We start from the raw sequence: 18,098 nt of genomic DNA on the forward strand, positions 1-18,098 counted from the left end.
AAAAAGTGAAATCCTTAACGCTTTTCTTTGCGATATATTGCTTTCTTAAAGGGAACGTTTTCTTCCTTAAAATACCACATTCTGGCAATAATAGTTGCAACTGTTGTTGTTGGCACTTGTCTGTCTCGAGAGACAATGGAGTGCACCTGCAGGGGTGAAAAACTGCTGTATTAATAGCACCAAAGTGACCTCCCTGAGGCACAAGTCTGGGCAGTGCATATGGAGGTCCTGGGCTGCCCAGATGTCAATACCCCCACTTTCGGCCTTGCTGATGTGATCCAAAGGAAAGCAGAGCAATACGATCGGCGGTGGTGTAGTGGTTAAGAGCGGTAGTCTCCTAATCTGGGGAACCGGGTTCGCTTCCCCGCTCCTCCACCTGCAGCTGCTGGGTGACCTTGGGCCAGTCACACTTCTGTGAAGTCTCTCAGCCCCACTCACCTCACAGAGTGTTTGTTGTGGGGGAGGAAGGGAAAGGAGACTGTTAGCCGCTTTGAGACTCCTGAAGGGGAGTGAAAGGCGGGATATCAAATCCAAACTCTTCTTCTTCTTCTTCATGTGAACTGCCAGCTTTGACTAAGTATCTGTGTTTCACCTCAAGGTTTTGCTTTCTGCTGAAATAATCTGCAGAATTCTCTTTTAGGTACCAGTGGGACCTGATGTAGAATGGCAGAGCAGAAGGCACCTAATGTCTGTTGAAAAACAAGAAGCTAATCTGTATGCCCCAATAAATATAACCAATGGAACAGGCCCCAATGCCACGTGCATCCTTTTTTATGCCACAGATTTAAACTTTACAGCCGATGGCACTGTCATGAATCTAACCCATCGCACATTTGAATCTCACGAAGTGGATACCAGCAATTCCATTTGTTCGGGGACCAATGCCACGTGAGTAGCCTGACTTTCACTACTAATTGTCTTTCATGGTACATTGACTGAGAAAGCTGATTTTTTTTTTGTTCCCAGATAGCATTACCATTTAGCTTAGCCAAGACTTGAAATCAAAGTCCTAGAAAGATCAGATTAAGGTACAGTCATGAAATTGCATAGCTCTCATAGCTTTGGTTATCTCTATTCTTATGCATTTTAAGTGTCCAGAATGCTTTACAAGCCTTCTTATTAATTTACTCCACGAAGTAGGCTATTAACTACTTTGCAGCTGGAGAACTGAGGCTGTCAACTTGCTAAAAATTAGAGATCGACAAGCTTTCCCCAGCAAATACCTTTTTCAACCCCACTGACAGCCAGCCTTGCTCATTAAGATGTAGACATTTTTGGTACAGCCTAAAGATATAAAACTTACAGTTAACGGATTTTCCCCCCTGTTCAGTTTTCAAGAGAAACAGAATTTTGGGAGGAAATGATAGTTTTTCAACATTTTACAGATCAAAAGTGACTTTCCTGCATTAGAAACATAGTATATATTATGTATAACTTGATTTGCCATTAAATGACCATCTTTGTAACATTTAAAGCACGGTTTATTCGGACAATATTTACAAGTTGAATTAATTCCATTCCATTTTGGTTACAAATGGAACTACAAGCTGTAGGACTGGAAAGAACCTAGTCTCTCATTGGTTTTACCAGTTCATGAGGAACATGCAAAGCACAATAGAAGCAGGAGAAACCATCAGAATTATAGGAAAAGGAAAAGGAAACAATGTATTTCTTTGGGGAGGGGAGAATAATTCTGAAATACTCAGAAAATTATTATGTCTCCTCCAGTGTTCCATAATGCATAAAGCATTTATTTCCACAAAAGGGTCTGGAAAAAGGAGGGGAAAAGCACCTGGTTTGTCTGCAGAAAGTCCCAGGTTCAGTAAGGCTGGGAATAAAATCTGCTCCTGGAGAACAACTCCCAGGTAGTGAAGACAATACTGAACTTGATGGACCAATGGCCTGGCTTGCAATATTTTTATGTAGTAAACAGTTGTTGTTCACCTCTATGGGAACAAATAAACAGGGCATGGTTTTGATGGGGAGAAGATCTATCTAACCCCCCCTGACCACAGGTGGTCTGCCCTAATGGGATGCTGCAATAGGGATGCTCAGGCCATTGTCTGTACCTCTCTCATTCATTCTCACACTTGGCATATGTGTGGAAAGGCTGTATGCAGATACTCACCTATGTCAGTATCCTATGTATTCCTGTGCCATTCACAGGAATCGTATCGTTATTATTTATTAATTTTCTATACCACCCTTCATCTAAAGATCACAGGGCACTTTACAATATAAAAACACAAAAATGCATGCCATAATAACAAACAGAAACAATACCTCCCGTCCATATATATCATAACACTGTAGGAATGACACCTGTGTCAATGTTGGCTTCATTTTGTTGATGTGGATTTGGTACCTCAAACGTCGCCATCCTCTAAAATGTGGCACCTCGTATTCTGAGCTTTTTGAAACCAAAACCAGAATTCCACATGCATTCTGATACGCATCCAAACCTTTGTATGAATTGTAGTCCTTATTCAGTGGCGTTGCGTCCTTTATTGTGCCCGGGGCACGTGAATGCACCAGGTGGGTCCAGGGGCTGGGTGTGGAGGGTGGACAAAACCCGCGGAACCATCCGAACCCTAGCCGCTGCCAGTGCCAGGTGGGCATGGGGCACGGAGGGTTCTTGGGGCCACACTGTGCTGCCGCCCGCCCACCAGCACAGAGGGAACCTGGTTGACCGATGTGGGCCAGGGGTGCAGCAGCAAGACTGGGATCTGGGGCCCAGAGACCCCCAGTGGCAGGCAGGGCAGGGATTGTGAAATTCAACGTCCGGTACGCTTCCACTGCGACTCAGTGTTATCGCGGCATTTAGCAGAGACTGCGCACAGCGGTGTGTGTTCTGTGTGGAGATATTTCAAGCATGCAGAAAAGACTCTGTATGCAGCTTCTTTCCTAATCTAAGAAGCGTTTATTTACAGCAGCAATTAATCAGCAATCCGGGAGAAAACAGCAACATGCTGGCTCTTTCAGTCGAAAGTAATCTCACATAACAAAGCAGACAAAACCCCCGTATGTGGGCACACCCCCCCCCCCAGCATCAGGACGCACACTCTGAGCTATTAACCCTATAAGCTCTGGTTCTCCTCACAGGGATCCCTGTGTGGGGGTACCTGACTCACACCTTCTCAAAACCATGTCCCCGAGGCTACAACCCCCTGGCCCTCCCCATGCTATGCCCCTGTCCTTATTCATATCAGTGCAAGAGCCAATTGTGCAAAGAAATCTGTACATGGACTACCCATTCCTTTTGGTTCAGCCAAGAAATACCATGCCTTAAATCTCGGGCCGTCACAGCTTGTCACTCCTCAAACCAAACACAGTGAGCAAGCCATTCCTTGTGTTCCATGCTCAGATAGGTAGGTCAGATAGGTAGGTCAGTGGTAGGGTGTGCAGCTAGATCACAGATCCCTGTGAAGCCGTGTGTGTGTGTGTGTGTGTGTGTGTATTCTTCTGAATTCTTCTCTTATGTCAGGGAGCCTGTGCATTACATTGGCCTAGGCCTGTCATTTCCCATTGAAACAAGGAGCATTTCCCTAGTGAATAAAGAGGAGCGTGAACTTCAGAACACACAGGGTACTTTCCCTTCGAAGTACATACCGTATTTTTCACTCCATAAGGTACACCTGATCATAAGGCGCACCTAGTTTCTAGAGGGGGAATTCAAGAAAAAAAAATATTATTTAAAGGGAGCGCTGAGCAGAGCCTGTATGCATCCCAGGCTCTGCTCAGCACTCTCTTTCACAAGCCGCATAGTGGGGGCTTTTCCTCGAGGAGGGAGAAGGGCAGCCCGTCAGAAGCCCCCACCTCCCACAAAAGCCCACAGGAGCCATGCACCCTTTAAAGAGAGCACTGCTCTTGGGGGCTTTTCCCTGAGGAGGGAGAAGGGACTGACTGGCTGCGTCAGTCCCTTCTCCCACCTCGTAGAAAAGCCCGCAGGAGCCGCTCGCTCTTTAAAGGGTGTGTAGCTCCTGTGGGCTTTTCTATGAGGTGGGAGAAGGGACTGATGCTGCCAGTCAGTCCCTTCTCCCTCCTGGGGAAAAGCCCCCAAGAGCCGCACGGAGCTTGTGTGCGGCTCTTGGGGCTTTTCCTGCCTGCCTTCCCCCTGCATTCGCTCCATAAGACGCACACACATTTCCCCTTGCTTTTTAGGAGGGAAAAAGTGCGTCTTGCGGAGTGAAAAATACTGTATCTCCTTCCAGAGAGCTGCTATTTCAGAGCGAAAAACACTGTAGGACCTTTTTGTGCCCCATTTCCAAACTCTTTCTCATCAAGCCAGATTTGTGTCCAGATCCATTATTTTCATGGAAAAGAAGAAGAAAGCTAATAAGCAGTTCAGCTTGTATGTATGCATGAGGTGCAAAAAAGAGAATTGTGCCAACATATAGCTGCTTCTTTTGTTTTCCTTTCATTGTTCCTTTCCAAGAGAATAATTGTGCATGACTTCTATTCATCCACATGTCTTCTCTTACTGCCGTGCTCTCTCCTTGCCTGTGCCCTCATTTTATTCAAATGTCTTGGTCCCCACAACCACCACCACGATCAAAACTCCCATTAACATTAGGTGAGGCAATAATTTCATTGTAAGGTGTCGTTGCGGGGAATCCTTGCCACCACTTAAATTTAAGTGAGCTGTAAATAACGCCATAGATCAAGGTCTTCAATATAGTCCCCCTTTTGTTTGAAAGGGAGATAAGGAAACAGCTTTCTGCTCTGCAATATTTTCTGCTCTGCCATCTCTTTGTCTTTACCTACCAATTTAGATGTGCTCCTATTTTTTAAAGAAATAATGAAAAAGGTTCATATGAAAATTATATGATGTAACATTTTCTTGCATTTCTCCCTCCTCCCCGACCCCCTTGTCAGGTTGTCGTTAAAATACACCAACCCTGTGAAGGGCATTGAGAGTCTGGAAATCAGGTATGCTTATGAATTGATTTACTTACACAATTTTTAAAATGAATGTTGAGGTGCTTTCCACTTACAGAATGGGACATCCTCTTATCTCTCCACAAGTCTACAAAAACCCAGGTAAACAGAAACTAATGGCGATAGTCTACCCACTATTGCTTGTATTCAAGTTTTATTCATGATTAAGACTTGTGATGATTAGTCCAAATATCATTGTACCGGTTGTGGAAACATGGAAGCAGGGCTGTGAGGAGGACAGTGGGTGTCTGCAACGGAGCCGGGTGATGTAGCGTACAAACAAATGCCCTGTATACCTGGAGGAGCATCTCCACCCCCATCATTCAGCCAGGACACTGAGGTCCAGCACTGAGGGTCTTCTGGCAGTTCACTCACTGTGAGAAGTGAAGTTGCCGGGAACCAGGCAGAGGGCCTTCTTGTCAGTGGCGCCCTCCCATCGGATGTCAAGGACATAAATAACTGTATACAGTGGTACCTCAGGTTACAGACGCTTCAGGTTACAGACTCCGCTAACCCAGAAATAGTACCTCGGGTTAAGAACTTTACCTCAGGATGAGAAAAGAAATCTTGTGGTGGCGGAGCAGCAGCAGCTGGAGGCCACATTAGCTAAAGTGGTACTTCAGGTTGAGAACAGTTTCAGGTTAAGAATGGACCTCCAGAACGAATTAAGTTCTTAACCTGAGGTACCACTGTACAACTTTTAGAAGACATCTGAAGGCAGACCCATATTGGAAATTCTTTAATGTTTGATGTTTTCTTATGTTTTTATATGTGTTAGAAGCTGCCCAGAGTGGCTGGAGCAACCTAGCCAGATGGGTGGGGTATAAATAACAAAATTATTACTACTACTACTACTACTACCCAAAGCCAGCGTTTCTTCTTAAATCACTCTGAATAAGGATGTATTTCACTTGATGTTAGTGCCTCTACGTGTCTTGGGTCTTCAACCCTGCCTCAGAAGGTGCCTTAGCAAATGGATTATACGGTACTTCAGGGAAAAGACAGTTTGGGATTGAGGTCAAGCTAGAATGTCTGGCCAGAAATTTGTAACAAGTAATAAAGACCATCTCGGGTATGAGTAAAGAGAATAAAACGGAGATGATTTCAAATTAAAAAGCTTAAATCTTTCCTCACTGCGGTTCAGAGTGCTATTAACCGGGCAGCGAATGGTTCACCAAAGTAAGCAATGCCGTATCACAGCCTCTTCCACTAGAATAGCCTCAGGCACCGGGCCAAATGAAAGACTTGTCATCAACACAATACGATCCTGGGAAAAATAAGTAAAAAAAACTCCTCTGCTGACAGACAGGAGAGCTTGTCCATTGCACAACTCACATTGCAAAAAGTATCAAGAGCTGTAAACAGGCTCCTCTAGGCTGGAAAACATGATTATTGTGTTATTTATTACACATCCGCTCTAGCTACCTAGGCTTCCAGCCTGCTGGCCAGGGTGGGGTGGGGAAGCAATTCCATGCCCCTACGTGCTCAATCAAGTTATTCCCTTCACATTTAACATACAGTACATGCTCCTCTGTTTTCTGTTAAGATAAACTTATCATCCCATTTCTTGATTTGGTATAGACCCTGATAATTTCAAAACAGTTGGTGGATTGTGCTTTATTGCATACAATCACATCAAGTCAGTTGAAAAATCCCCCCAAAAAAACAGAGAAGGGGAGAAATGCAACAGCAGCTGAATCATGCAACCGGTGCTGCATGTCTTAGGAATAAAAGAAGTTGCCTTATAGTAAATCAGACTATTTGTTCATTTATCCTACTATTGCCTGCTCTGACTGGCAGTGCCTATCCAGGATCTGAAGGCAGAGGGCTTTCCCAGCATCTCTTACCTGAACCTTTTACTAGAGGTGCCTGGAACTGAACCTGAGGCCTTTGCATCACCACCATTATTATTATTATTATTATTATTATTATTATTATTGGCACCATCCAGCCAGATGGGCAGGGTACAAATAATAAAGTTGTTGTTGTTGCGAAACTGCAGGATAGACGACAATAAATGGGAATCACGTGGCAAGGCCAAAATTGTGCTGCAGTTCTTGCAGGCTTATAAAAGGAGTGCATAAGTGCCGTATTTTTCGTTCTATAAGATGCAGACCATAAGACGCACCTAGTTTTTGGAAGAGGAAAACAAGGAAAACAATATTCTGAATCCCAGAAGCCAGGACAGCAAGCAGGACCGCTGCGCAGCGATACCGCTTGCTGCCCTGGCTTCTTGTTTGGCCGCACGCAGCCTTTCCCGGGCAAGGGGAGCTTTCATTCCCTGCCCGGGAGAGGCTGCACACGGCTAATGCTCCCCCAAGAGCCGTGCTCCCTATAAAGAGAATGGAGTGTGTGTGCGGCTCTTGGGGGCTTTTCCCCGAGGAGGGAGAAGGGCTGCCATTCTCCCTCCTTGGGGAAAAGCCCCCAAGAGTGGAACACACGTTCCACACAGCTCTTTAAAGTGAGCGCTGAGCAGAGCCTCCCGCCTGTATTCGCTCCATAAGACGCACACACATTTCCCCTTACTTTTAGGAGGGGAAAAGTACGTCTTATAGAGCAAAAAATATGGTATTTTCCTCTTATGTTTGGTTCATTCCTGCCTCATGCACATTCTTTCTTGTGCTCGCCTCAATGGCTTTTCAATGAATTTATCCATATTTGTATCCGTATTCACACATGGCCCTTTCCATTAAGGAACAGAAGCCTCTTTTCTTCTTCCCAAGGAGAATCAGCTTGTTCCCTTCTCTCCGTTGCCCGTCAGCAGAAGGCTCAAACCCAGAAATTCTGTAGCCTCTCTGCGAGTATATCACAGTATGAACCACTGAACTCTACTCTTGTATCCTTCATTTGCTGCGGCACGCGAGACAACCTTGGGGGTCTCATTTTCGCTGCTAAGCCGAATGGCACGTTTGAAGAGACATCTCTTAAACCCAAATGCGCCTGCTTAATCCTATCTCACGACCACCCAGTAATTCCTAAAGGAAAAGATGCCACGGCAGAATGAATCGATGCAGTCTCTGTTTCTCCTTTCTCTAGATTTTTGATGACCAACAAGAAGTACGTAGGCTCTGCTCGAGAGTGGTTCACTTTAGATTTTGTTCACATTCAACAAGACAACAAGGAAACGGCTATATTTACTGCCCCTTCCATCTCTGGTCCTGCGGAGTATTCATTCCATTGCCAGCTGGTGGGAACAAGCGACCATTATGGGGCAACGTTGACTCCCAGCAATGCTGCAGCGAAAGAGTGGCAGGTTGTCATCTCTGAGTTCCAGGTGAGTACACAGTGAGTTTCAGAGGCAATTCTATCAGCTATTAGTTTGCGGTCGGAGGTCTGCCTTACCACTTACTTTCCCCTTCAACCCTAAGAGAAAGTTTTAACCAACACTCTTTTTTGGATCCCCAGTAGCGTGAAGATGAAATATTGACAGGGTTGGGGCAGCCTATAAATGGGGAGAACAAGGAAAAAATAAGATTTTCCAGAAAGCCATCCATAGAAATCAACAGACCCGCACCAATCATTATCAATTTTTTATCCAGTCAAACAACTAAGCAAATTCTACAGTATTTTTCCGTGTATACGACGTTCCCATGTATAAGACAACCCCTATTTTTGGAACCCTAAATTAAGAAATCAATATTTTAAACACCCAATATCACCCAAACTTGTTGAGTTCTCCCCCTGCAAAATTCGCAGAACGAGCATCTGAAGCTCTGGACCGTATTTTTCTGTGTATAGGATGCTCCCTGTGTATTAGATGACCCCCTATTGTGGACTAAAAAAAAAAAAGCAAAAAAGATTTTCTTATACATGGAAAAAGATGGTATTTTGCCACTTCAGTGAATGGGGTCATTTTTGCAAAGGAATGATGAGTGAATCATGGCTTAGTAATAGAATATATCCAATATACATGAAAAGCAACAATCTTTGTCAACTTAAAAGTTCTTGGGGTGAGCTCCCCGCTCGAGATTCTGGAAAAGTGATGGCACAAGTCAGAATTCTTTTATAAAGACCTTGAAAAATCTTCAGTGAGTTACAGACAAAAAGAGAATATTGTTTTATAGGCTTTTCTTGCTTGTCAACAACAGGATGTGAGGTGGCACATCTTTATTTTATGAGTGGAAGACAACTGCCCCCTACCACTGCTGTGGCAAAATATAAGCAAGGATATTGCCAAGTGCAGAAATTACAATAGGTATTTTTAAAAACTAGAAAGGCACATTGAGACAGTCAAACTTCCAGACCGAAACTTCAGAAGAGACATCTCAGACTGGCGTGTTGCGGGTTTATTTTATTCTTTAAAAAAGATCAATATTGCTGTACCCTGCAAACATTGTCTTCCCACCTTTAGCCTCCTCAGTCTGTTTCGGCTAAAGTGTTTTAGCAACATCAAAGCCTTGATACATGCTTCAAGCACTTTGGCACCGAGAACGGTATCGAGTCTGTATTATTTCATAGCCTCTCAATGCTCTGTGGGAGCCATAACAACATTATGCAACCTCACCATTTTGTCAGCCAGCCAGCCAGATAATGTGTGTCTTCCCTTTGCAACTTTTGCCTGAAGCCTGAAGAGAACAGACCCTCCATTTTCCATGGACAGTCTCGGATTTACAGAAGCTATCCCAGATTTTTATTAGATCGCAAAATCTCCCGCTTTTCCTTAAAGGTAAAGGGACCATTAGGTCCAGTCGTGACCGACTCTGGGGTTGCGGTGCTCATCTCGCTTTATTGGCTGAGGGAGCCGGCATACAGCTTTTGGATCATGTGGCCAGCATGACTGAACCGATTCTGGCAAACCAGAGCAGTGCACGGAAACGCGGAAAGGCCCCCCCCCAAACACACAGAATGGAAATAGAGTTGCTAAGCTGTGAGTAAACACTCAGCCTGCTTATTTCCTACCCCTGTTTGAGAGGTGCCTTAGCTCAGTGGGAGACCCCCAACTTTGTGTCAGATTCCAAGTTCAGCCTCAGGCATTGCCCTAAGAAGTCTTCCTCAGATAGAGGAGACCTTTAGAAAATCAACGGAGCTGGGTTCAAAGGGCAGCTTGAACTATCACTCTGTGGGACTGTTTTGTTTTGTTTTCGGTGGAAGAAAAGTTGTTTAGCTACGTGAAGGTGGCCTAGCAATGTCTATTTGCAGAAGTTAATGGATGTTGCTTTGCCGTTCTCCCCAGGGCTGTATCCTTAGAATACCCCTCGATTTTCCATCGTTTTAACTTATATCTTTCCTATGCTTCAACAAACAAGATGGGCGTGTGGTTAATGAACACATTGTGAGTGGACATGGGACATAAAGTACAGATTCCTGGCGGCTCAATCCTCTCCCCCACTCCTTCTCTTTTGCAGATTCAAGCGTTTAGCGTTGAAGGCCACAAATTTTCCTATGCCAGTGACTGCACAACCTTCTTCACCCCTGGAATTTGGATGGGTTTGGTGTCCTCGCTAGTCTTATTGCTCATCCTGACCTTTGGGATCCACATGATTGTGAACCTCACAACCAACAATAGGTTTGATGACCCCAAAGATCAACCTCTGTCAGTCCCGCAAGGAGAATAGCAGATGTGACATTTGTCACGTGGTTGGGCCCTGCTGCACAAGCCATCTTCATCATCATCATAGCCAGCTGCAGGGCATCCAAACTGGATCAGGTCCATGATGGGGGTGCTACTCTAATCCTTTTCTTCATTGTATTGAAGGACATCCTTTCCGTCTCCTTCCCATGGGAGAAAAGTTCCAGTAGCATCAAACTGGAGATTTTTTCCCATTGTGAATAGCAGTTGAGAGCCTCCAAATCTGATCAGACCACAGCATGGGCAGGGGGAAAGGATTAAAGGCCTACTCTTCTTCGAATCATAGAACTGTAGAGTTGGAAGGGACCCACAGGGTCATCTAGTCCAACCCCCTGCGATGCAGGAATCCTGCTCACCCCCATTCCTGGGTGGGCTCAAACCACCAAACTTCTTGTTAACAGATGCACTGACCCTCTGTGCCTCAGGAGAGCTCTGTCATGGCTGCAACCCAGCTAAGCCCTCCTACACCAGCTAATTGCACACCGGGGCTAACCATGTGCAACATCTCAGTATCATACCACATTAAACAGTCATGGCTTCCACTAAATAATACTGAGAGGTGTACAGCCATACCTTGGTTCTCAAACAGAATCCATTTCGGAAGTCCGTTTGATTTCTGAAAACATTCAAACACCAAGGCACGGCTTCCGATTCGCTGCAGGAGCTTCCTGCACTCAGTCAGAAGCAGCGCCGGACGTTCGGCTTCCGAAAAACGTTCACAAACCGGAACACATCTGGGTTTGCGGCATTCAGGGGCCAAAACTGTTGAGTACCAAGGTGTTTGTGAACCAAGGTATGATTGTAGTTTGTAAAGGGTCTGAGAGTTGTTAGGAGACCCCTATTTGCCTCAGAGAGCTACAATTCTCAGAGTGGTTTAACAGTCAGTCCCTCTTCCCAGGGCATTCTGGGAATTGTATCCCTGGGAGGGGAATAGGGCGTTTCCTATCAATTCTCAGCACCCATAACAGTTCCTAGGACTCTGTGGGGGAAGCCATGGCTGTTTAATGTGGTCTAATCTGTTTAATAGAGACACAGGTGGTGCTGTGGTTTAAACCCTAGCCACTTGGGCTTGCCAATCGGAAGGTCGGCGGTTTGAATCTGCGTGATGGGATGAGCTCCCATTGCTTTGTCCCAGCTTCTGCCAACCTAGCAGTTTGAAAGCACACCATTGCAAGTAGATAGACAGGTACCGCTGCAGCTGGAAGGTAAACAGCATTTCTGTGTGCTTTGGCTTTCCTCACTGTGTCTCGTTGTGCCAGAAGCAGTTTAGTCATGCTGGCCACATAAGTCAGAAAAGCTGTTTGCAGACAAACACTGGCTCCCTTGGCGTGAAAGCAAGATGAGCGTCACAACCCCGTAGTTGCCTTTGACTGGGCTTAACCATCCAGGGTGCCTTTACCTTAATGTGATATGAGACTGCTTTAAATGCATAGTGCATGTACTTAGGAGAACTGTGAACTTCAGCTGTATTAATGCAGGAGGAAGCATCGACAAAATCAATAAAAGGTGTATGCTTTTGTGGCAATGAAATCTTTTCCTGAAAACAGGAGGCTTTGGCAGCAGTGTTTATTCTGTCAGCTGTTCATTACTTCTTTTTTAATCACTGCCTAAATGAAAGCCCTCAGGTAAAGCAGAAAACAGCCACAGATGTTGCCAGACTTTAAGAAGACTGGTAGGTGCAGCCAGGAGCTTCACAAATGATTAAAAAAACAAAATACTATTTTGGATACAGTTTGCTAAATAAAGCTTCATTAAGAAATTCCATATCCTTGAGACATTTTTAAAGGTGGGATAAAAATGTTTCAATAAATAGGAAATACTTTTTTCAATAAAAAAAATCAAGCGTTTCCTCCACTAGATAAAGTACAGAGAAATGATCCTCAGATTAAACAAACAAAGGAACGGAAAATATTGCCAAGTTTGGCTCTAAGAGAATATAATTAGTGCATGCTATGCATCTACTGGGACAAGGGTGGTGCTGTGGGATAAACCACAGAGCCTAGGATTTGCCGATCAGAAGGTCGGCTGTTCAAATCCCTGCAACGGGGTGAGCTCTCGTTGCTTGGTCCCTGCTCCTGCCAACCTAGCAGTTTGAAAGCACGTCAAAGTGCAAGTAGATAAATAAGTACTACTCCGGCGGGAAGGTAAATGGCATTTCCGTGCGCTGCTCCGGTTCACCAGAAGCGGCTTAGTCATGCTGGCCACATGACCAAGAAGCTGTACACCGGCTCCCTCAGCCAATAAAGCGAGATGAGCACCGCAACCCCAGAGTCGGTCACGACTGGACCTAATGTTCAGGGGTCCCTTTACCTTTATGCATCTACTAAATGGCTTGTGCATGAGAAAGTTGGTCATACCTTATACCCACCCACTCAATTATTATAAAGAATAAACCACACATTGCACTAAATACATCACATGCGACTGTGTTTTTTATTTAATTTATTTAATTACAGATGTGGTTTTCAGAGGGAGCAGCATGTGGGGAGGGGAGTTTAAAACTTTCTCTATCTAGTTGTGATCCTGTCAAAAAATGGCTCCCTTCTGGCTTAGAAAAGAAGTTCCCATTGGCCTGCAGGGGAGCTTTTATTGCTGGGAAGGAAACCGTTGAAACTGTTCTTCTTGCATACTGTTCTTCTTGCATCCTAGTTGCTCGCTGCATAATAAAAGTAAATTTAAATGGAGATTTCCACAACTGGGCTTTGTCCTTAACGATTTTCCTTAGCATATTTGCTCTATGCTGAACCTGTGCTTAATGTATACTGAAAATTCTGGCGTAAAAATAAAGTCATAAGTATCATAGTTGATTGTGTTTTCATGGCTTTGCACACCTTATTGTGAGTTGCTGCGAACACTGTCAGTAGAAAGAGAGGATAGAAGAGTTTCAAATGAATGAATCGTGCAGGTGGAAAAACCACATCTCACCAGTTACACGGAGAACCAGGTTTTCTTAAGTGAATGTAGAAACAAGCCCTGTTAGGTTGTTCAGATTTTTGTTAAATAAATGTGAATGGGGCTGAGGAGCATTGCAGTGGAAGATAATGTCCCAGCTATGCACATTCCATCCCCATGTGTATATTGGACTAAGCAAGACCTTGGCTAGATCATCAGGAGTCCTGCCTTTGCTAGACATATCTATAGCACACCACTCTCCTATATGACTGGACCTAATGGTCAGGGGTCCCTTTACCTTTACCTTACTCCTATGTGCATTCTCTCAATGTGCTTCTGAATGACTGAACAGAGATGATGATGATGATGAATTTCTTTTCTTTTTTAATTTTTATTTATACTTTTCAGGTTTATACATTTCATTAATTTTACAATCATTTTAACATTTCAAAACTTGACTTCCTTCCCCTTCTTCCTGCGGTTCCTTAAAGTTATTTTTTAAATACCTTCTGCATATCCAAATTCATTTAATTTGCTCATTTATTCATCTACTTTAAATATATAGTCTCATGAAACTGCAGGTTATTACAATAATCCTGCCCATGTTTTTATCTGTTTGCAATTTATCTGTAAATATTCAATAAACCATTTCCATTCTTTTATTTTAAAAGAAGTTTGTTATCTTGATTTCTTATTCTTCTGGAGAGTTTCACCATTTCTGCATATTCCGTAGGTTTTTGTATCCATTCTTCTTTTGCTGGGACTTCTGCTTCTTTCCATTTGATTATGATGAATTTCAGCAGCCTAAACAAGTTCTCTGACCAGTTTACACCAATGATAGAAATATAAAGGGTTGAATCTAGTGAAATTGCCCAGTTTGCACGACATAACTTTCCCTCCCTCTCCTCCCCATGTGTGTTCCTCAGATCTTTTCTGAAGGTCTCCCCAAGCATCTAGAGCAGATGAGGGAGAGGAGAGGGAGAATATCTGCTGCAGATGTTATTGTGCGAACTGATGACTACACAAACGGATGACTTTGTCGGGTACAACCCAAAGTACAATTCCCACTAAGAGTTAATCTATGTCACAGTTGTAAACCTCTTTAATGATTGCTCCCTCTTCCCAGGTGATCCTGGGAATTGTAGTTCTGAGAGAGAGGTGTGTGAAGGATCTGGAAGAAGAAAAGCCCAGCTGACTTACCAAAATACAACTGTCAGGATTCTTTTGGGGGAAGCATAAAGGGCAAGTTGAATGGAATTAAACCAATTTATGTTTTGAAGCTCCCCAGGCTAGGTAAAATCAGTTAGAGTGAGAAAAAAATACAACTAATATCAGCAGAGAACAATTAAAGGTAGCATAAAACCCAAAGGGAACTATACTGTATATACTCAAAACTATACTCAAATAAACAGGGTCAGCTTAAAGGAAAGGAGTAGTGATTTCTGGCTGAAGTGCATAATTAGTAGTAGTAGTAGTAATAATAATAATAATAATAATAATAATAATAATAATAATACAGTCGTACCTTGGAAGTCAAATGGAATCCAGTCGACTCCTACAACATTTGGAAACCAAAGTGCGGAAACCACGCCGGATGTCCGGCTTCTGAAAATTGTTCAGAAACCGGAACACTCACTTCTGGTTTATGATCGTTTGGGAGCCAAAACATATGAGTTCCAAGGCGTTCGGCAACAAAGGTACAACTGTAATACTACTACTACTACCACTACTAATAATACCGTGGTACCTCGGGTTACAGATGCTTCAGGTTACAGATTCCGCTAACCCAGAAATAGTACCTCAGGTTAAGAACTTTCCTTCAGGATGAGAACAGAAATCGTGCGGCGGCAGCAGCAGGCCCCATTAGTTAAAGTGGTACCTCAGGTTAAGAACAGTTTCAGGTTAAGAACAGACCTCCGGAACGAATTAAGTTCTTAAACCGAGGTACCACTGTAACAATAATAATAATATGGCATTTCTTTTACCTCACCCATCTGACTGGGTTGCCCCAGCCACTCTGGGCAGCTTCCCTCAAACATATGGGGGAGAAGAAGAAGAAGAAGAAGAAGAAGAAGAAGAAGAAGAAGAAGAAGAAGAAGACAGAGAGCATGAAATGCTGCTCAAATCAGGGCTGCCTTCAGATGTCTACGAAAATGAAAGACAGCTCTCCCCTTCAGGTTTCTCTTTCATCTGACCTGACAGGGAGAGAAAGAGGCAGGCGACATGTCTGAGTGGCTTGAGCGGGTTGTGTGCTCTTTAACCTGACCATTAAAATTCCACATCCCACACAACCTGTCATTAAAGCTTCAGTGGAAACTCGCCAGCCCATGCTTGTATTTATTATGCATCAGCAGAGCTGTGTTTGTGAGAGGCCTGCAAAGTTTAGGCAAGGTGCAAGTGGCTGAAAAGTATACTGTGCTGTGTAATGGGATCTCCTAAGAGTGTGCTTTAACCACTGCAGATTTGGAAGAGCCTGGTTGGACACTTCCACTTGTTCCGTGTTTAGAAAGTGTAGGTCCAAGCAGTTTTCTGCTTGCCTTGCTCCTTTCCCAGGGAAAACCCACTCTTTGGTGCTAAATCGGGGCAAATGTCAATCTGGAGAAAACCCACATTGCTGTTTGTTCTGACTGAATGCCGAAGAGCAGATTTCCCTGGGGGAAAGCAGCGGGAGTAGTAGTAGTTACAACAACAACAACAACAACAACAACAACAACAACAACAACATATTTATACCCTGCCCATCTGGCTGGGTTTCCCCAGGCACTATAGGTGGCTGCCAACAGAATATTAAAAACACAATAAAACATCAAACATTAAAAACTTCTCTCAACAGGGCTGCCTTGAGATGTCTTCTAAAAGTCAGATAGTTGTTTATTTCCTTGACATCTGATGGGAGGGCGTTCCACAGGGTGGGCGCCACTACCAAGAAGGCCCTCTGCCTGGTTCCCTGTAACCTCACTTCTCGCAATGAGGGAACCAGCAGAAGACCCTCAGAGCTGGACCTCAGTGTCCAGGCAGAATGATGGGGGTGGAGAAGCTCCTTCAGGCAACATCAAACCATCTAGACTTGGGTTATCCACATCCCTACCTGTAGGTGGCACACAAATAACACCTGTTATGGATACCTAGTTTATTATGCAACGTCTCCTGACAACGTTTGTCTCATGAGCTCAGGTTTGACAGAAGAAGAAATCCTGCAAATAACCAGCTCGATCTGACGTGGAAACCTCTGCTGAGGAAGATGAGGCAGATCTTGTGCAGAGCATTTCCTGAGATGTATCTCAAAATCAAAGATGGCAAGAAAATGGGGGGAATGTAGCGGCTGATACTCAGTGGTGACTGGAGCCTGCTGGGTCTTGGTAGGATGAAAGGCATGGAGCCCAACTGCAGGTGGTGCCAGAACCAATGACAGCAGACACCAACAAATTCTCATCTTGTCTCCTTCCTTCTCCCTGCTGAGTTCTAGAAGGACAACACTGAGACTGAGAAGAAGGAAGCTGGCAGGTGGTGCCACCTACATGACTGTCTGTAAGTAAGGAGGCATGCAAGTTGACGCTGGCTTAAAGCAGATTGTTCTTGGTGGAGCCGCACCCCACTCATCCTGCTTGGCCAACCTTCAGTGCTGGTATGGTGAATAAGGATGCATTTTTTATCTTGTTTTTTTGAAACAAAATATCTGCTTCAGAAGATAGCCTATTCTCTCCAGCAATGTTGTCTGCGATACCCACCTTGGAAGAATGGCAGATGAAGGTGATAGACTATATGGGACTGGCAGAAATGACTGGCAGAATCCGAGACCAGGGAAGAGAGACAGCGGAAGAAGATTGGAAGAAATTTAAGGACTATCTTAGGAAACATTGCAAAATTAATGAATGTTAGAATGACGTTGGTTTAGAAATTATGTGGTTCCCAGCTGTAATGGTTTAAGTAAATAGAAAAGAAAGGTTAAAAACTAAATGAAAAATAAGGGAGAGGATTTGCTGAATTAATAATTAGAAATTGGAATCCAGAAAGGGGAGGTATGAGGAAGTCGGAGAAGTAAGGTATAAGAAAATAAGGGAATGAAATTATACTTGATTTTTGTTTGTGTTTGTTTGTATTGTTGTTTTGTTTTGTTTTTATATAATTTTTGAAACCTTAATAAATATCTATTTTAAAAAAAAGCAATGTTGTCTGCGAATAGTAGAACACTTGTAGAAGCTGAAGACCAAAACAACTAAATATTAACTACTCTCATCCCTTCTGCATGATGTACAGTAGAAGGAGTCTGTGCATCTACAGTGGTACCTCGGGTTACATACGCTTCAGGTTACATACGCTTCAGGTTACAGACTCCGCTACCCAGAAATAGTGCTTCAGGTTAAGAACGTTGCTTCAGAATAAGAACAGAAATCGTGCTCCGCTGGCGCGGCTGCAGCAGCAGGAGGCCCCATTAGCTAAGGTGGTGCTTCAGGTTAAGAACAGTTTCAGGTTAAGTACGAACCTCTGGAACGAATTAAGTACTTAACCCGAGGTACCACTGTATTTAGGGGGCCGAAATTAAGAGCCTTTCCCATCGCTAGTTGGCCCTAGGATGGGGGAGCGCAAAATGAAAAGCAAAACGTATCGGACCCCGTCCGCTTACAGAAAACCACAAGCTCAGGGTAACATGTAAACCATACCCTCCAATGTTTCTCCAATGAAAATAGGGATATGTTGT

General features: G+C 44.0%; 1 protein-coding gene across 1 annotated transcript in view; it reads left to right on the top strand.

Moving 5' to 3' along the window:
- LOC309379590 (V-type proton ATPase subunit S1-like) overlaps positions 1 to 10,493 on the top strand; it is a gene marked incomplete at its 3' end in the record, with an annotated part of 41,403 nt that extends 30,910 nt beyond the window's left edge. The window contains exons 7-10 of the mRNA XM_081928870.1: positions 641 to 888; positions 4,876 to 4,929; positions 7,975 to 8,212; positions 10,284 to 10,493. Coding sequence (XP_081784996.1) covers positions 641 to 888; positions 4,876 to 4,929; positions 7,975 to 8,212; positions 10,284 to 10,493 — 750 coding nt within the window. The remainder of the gene's footprint in view (positions 1 to 640; positions 889 to 4,875; positions 4,930 to 7,974; positions 8,213 to 10,283) is intronic.
- Positions 10,494 to 18,098: the final 7,605 nt, after the last annotated feature.

This window comes from Podarcis melisellensis, assembly GCF_964234715.1.
Source record: "Podarcis melisellensis genome assembly, chromosome: 10".
NCBI lineage: Eukaryota > Metazoa > Chordata > Lepidosauria > Squamata > Lacertidae > Podarcis > Podarcis melisellensis.